At 39.5% G+C, this 2,973-nt stretch overlaps 1 protein-coding gene across 1 annotated transcript; it reads right to left on the bottom strand.

The window, feature by feature from the left end:
* Positions 1 to 209: 209 nt before the first annotated feature.
* Positions 210 to 1,142, bottom strand: LOC124093823 (olfactory receptor 14C36-like). Its single transcript, XM_046446361.1, has one exon. It carries the CDS (start codon positions 1,140 to 1,142, stop codon positions 210 to 212), a length of 933 nt encoding a protein of 310 aa, XP_046302317.1.
* Positions 1,143 to 2,973: the final 1,831 nt, after the last annotated feature.

Below are 2,973 nucleotides of genomic sequence, written 5' to 3'. Positions count from 1 at the left end.
TAAAAAAAAATATAAAATAAAATAGATCAGTCATAAAAAAAGAAATGATATGGTAAGTCACAGAAATATACCTTATGAAATAACTCAGCTTCTATTAATGTAATAGAAAGGTAGACAATGTAACTTGTAAAGCACAAATATGAAGAGTATTGTATCTAATTAAGAAACATGATCAATGAAATTGGCATGATGCTCAAACGTTATCTTTATCATTTCCCTGACAACAACTGTCTTTGCATTACTCTCCTCACAGCTTCCTTTACCTGTTTATTCCTGAGACTATAGATGAGAGGATTCAGGAAGGGAGGAATCATGGTATAAAAGGCAGAGAGAACCATGTCCTGGAGGGTGGCAGAGGTTCCTGAGGACCTCAGGTACACACCTGTGCTGGAACTGAGGAAGATGGACACCATGAGGATGTGAGGGGTGCAGGTGAAGAAGGCCTTCCCCGCGGCTCTGGTGGGAAATTTCAGTACAGCAGAAAATATGCGAATATATGACATGGCAATAAAAAGGAAGCAGCCACCACAAATGACCACAGCAGAGACAAGAATAAGGAACACATTGCTGGTGGTGTCAGAGCAGGAGAGCCTCAGCAGAGAGGGGATGTCACAGAAGAACTGAGGGACCATGTTTGACTGGCAGAAAGACAGCCGGAATGTGTTCCCAGTGTGTACACCTGCATACAGCAGACCACTGAGTAGGGAAGCCAGGGTCATGTGGACACAAAACTGAGGGTTCATGATGACGGGGTACTGGAGGGGCTGGCAGATAGCCACATAGCGGTCCCAGGCCATGATGGAGAGAATCAAAATCTCTACATATGCACAAAAAAGGACCAAGAAGATCTGTGTTGCACAACCAGTCACTGAAATGACCCAGTTGATAGTGAGAGAGTTGACAAAGGCATTGGGGACAGTGATGGAAATGAAGCACATGTCCAAAATTGAAAGGTTCCTGAGGAAGAAGTACATGGGTGTGTGCAGGTTCTGGTCAACAGTGGTGACAGTGACAATGAGAAGGTTCCCTAACAAGGTACCCAGGTAGGTCATTGGGAATACTGTGAAATAGAGGAAACTCAGATTCCAGCCAACAGGAGACCCCAGGAGGAGAAATTCAGTTACCATGGTGGAATTGGCCATTTGCTGGAAAATCTGGTTGCCTGGAAGATAAAGAGTTAAGAGAGAGGAAGGAAAAAATAATTAATACAATTATTTTACATATTTATGTCCAGATTATTTTCTTGTATTTTGCATTAGCTTTACTTACAGAGGAAAGGTCACTCTTTGTTTTCTGATATTTTTAATCATTTTTAAGCATAGTGCACCTCCCAGTGCAGGAGTGGAGGTCTGCAGCCCAGGGTCTGTGGGTGATGTTCAGAGCTTGTCCTCAGCTCCTCATCAGGCCTACTTTGACCTCCTGAGACTCCCATGCAGAGCACTAGCAAGCATTGGTCACCTTCTTTCCTGTTTGAGACCTGTGTGACAGTGTGTTCTTTAATGCTCTGTAACTTAGTTACCTCATTGTCTTCCATAAATGAATGTTCACCACTTTTTTGCCTTTGTATCCACACTGAATAATTCAAATTATAATTTATAAATATTTTTGTAGGTATGCTTTCAGAGACTTTATCATCATGGACATAAAAAACTCATACATGCTCACCAGACCTGTTTCAGCTCCCCCAGAGGCTATTTTTTTCCTCCAGCAGATCAGTGTAAGGTCTTTAGAGACTGAAATTTTTACCTTAATATGTTTTTACTCAGTGCTCAGCACCATGAAGTTGAAGATTCCTTTGTCTAGACAACCATTGTTCCTTTTCTTTTTGATACCTCTCCTTATTTAACAATCTTCTTAAAGTTATCATAAGTGTACAGAAAGATACTGAGTGCATACCCTAAAAGGAGTTTTGCACATAGATATAGCACTCCTGCAGCATCTCAGACTGGTTCAAACCTTTGTCACCAAAATCATTATCTCCTCAGCCCTCTGCAACCTGGGTCCCCCTCAGCACCTTTCCAGGTTAACCACACTCACCCTTAGAAAAGAGACCTTCCTGATGAGCCTGCCTGGGCTGCTCTGAAAATGTGTGTGTCCCCCAAGGTCAATTGTTGGGTGGCCAGACTCGTGAACATTACTGTTAATTTCACAGTGTGGGTAAAGTTCAAGGGGTCCTACTTAATCTACCTGCAATCTTTTGCTAGCCCCTGACACAAACATGAACTCACATTTCAGTGACCTCCTTGTTCACAGCATATCCTTGATCTTGTTGACCGAGCCCCTTTTCTACCAAGACATAATTGATTTAATTTTCACCATTAGTATGTACTGCTCTTTAAAGAGGCTGAAATGCAACTTTTTCTCTAAATCCCTTTCTTAGCCTCTAATTTTTCTTATACATTTCTGTTAGTGTTAGAAGTTGACGTGTTATTTTACTTTTTAGTAAATCTATATGTACTAGTCACCCAAAACACTGGTATAATTTTTTTGATTTTTGAACCTTGTATCATTCATCTTTTTATTCTCTTAGTAGCAAGTAAGTGACTTCATGCATAGTAGTTAATAAAAAATGCAACATAGCACAACTAACTGCTAACATGATCTAAGTTTCTTGATTCCACTAATTTACAAGTGTGTATCTCTAAATCAGTGGTGTCCTTTCTTCACTTCTGTAAGAAATACAGTGTGTATTCACTTGAAATAACATACCCCCACTTCTGTGCAGAAAGAAAGATTTCTTCAAAGCAGGCAATCTTGACAAATATTTACTAATGATTTATAATATGGCAAATCTGCTGCATATACTGGGTTTTAGTAAAAGATTGTTTTTTAAAAACATGATTTGAGTACTGTCAAGGAAAAAAATGGTACATATATATAAAAATTCAAATTAATATGAAAAATTCTGAATGTGATATATGATGAGACTAATAAGGAAATCTGCCAGACTTTTTACCCTTTAACCTTGATTCC

The sequence above is a fragment of the Marmota monax genome, unplaced genomic scaffold, assembly GCF_021218885.2.
Source record: "Marmota monax isolate L192 unplaced genomic scaffold, Marmota_monax_Labrador192_F-V1.1 WCK01_AAM20220418_F8-fsc00376, whole genome shotgun sequence".
Lineage (NCBI taxonomy): Eukaryota > Metazoa > Chordata > Mammalia > Rodentia > Sciuridae > Marmota > Marmota monax.
This window is presented reverse-complemented; position numbering and strand designations above follow the sequence as displayed.

Coding starts and splice junctions, on each gene's coding strand:
- LOC124093823 (XM_046446361.1), bottom strand. CDS start 1,142: ATGGCCAATTCCACCATGGTAACTGAATTTCTCCTCCTGGGGTCTCCT.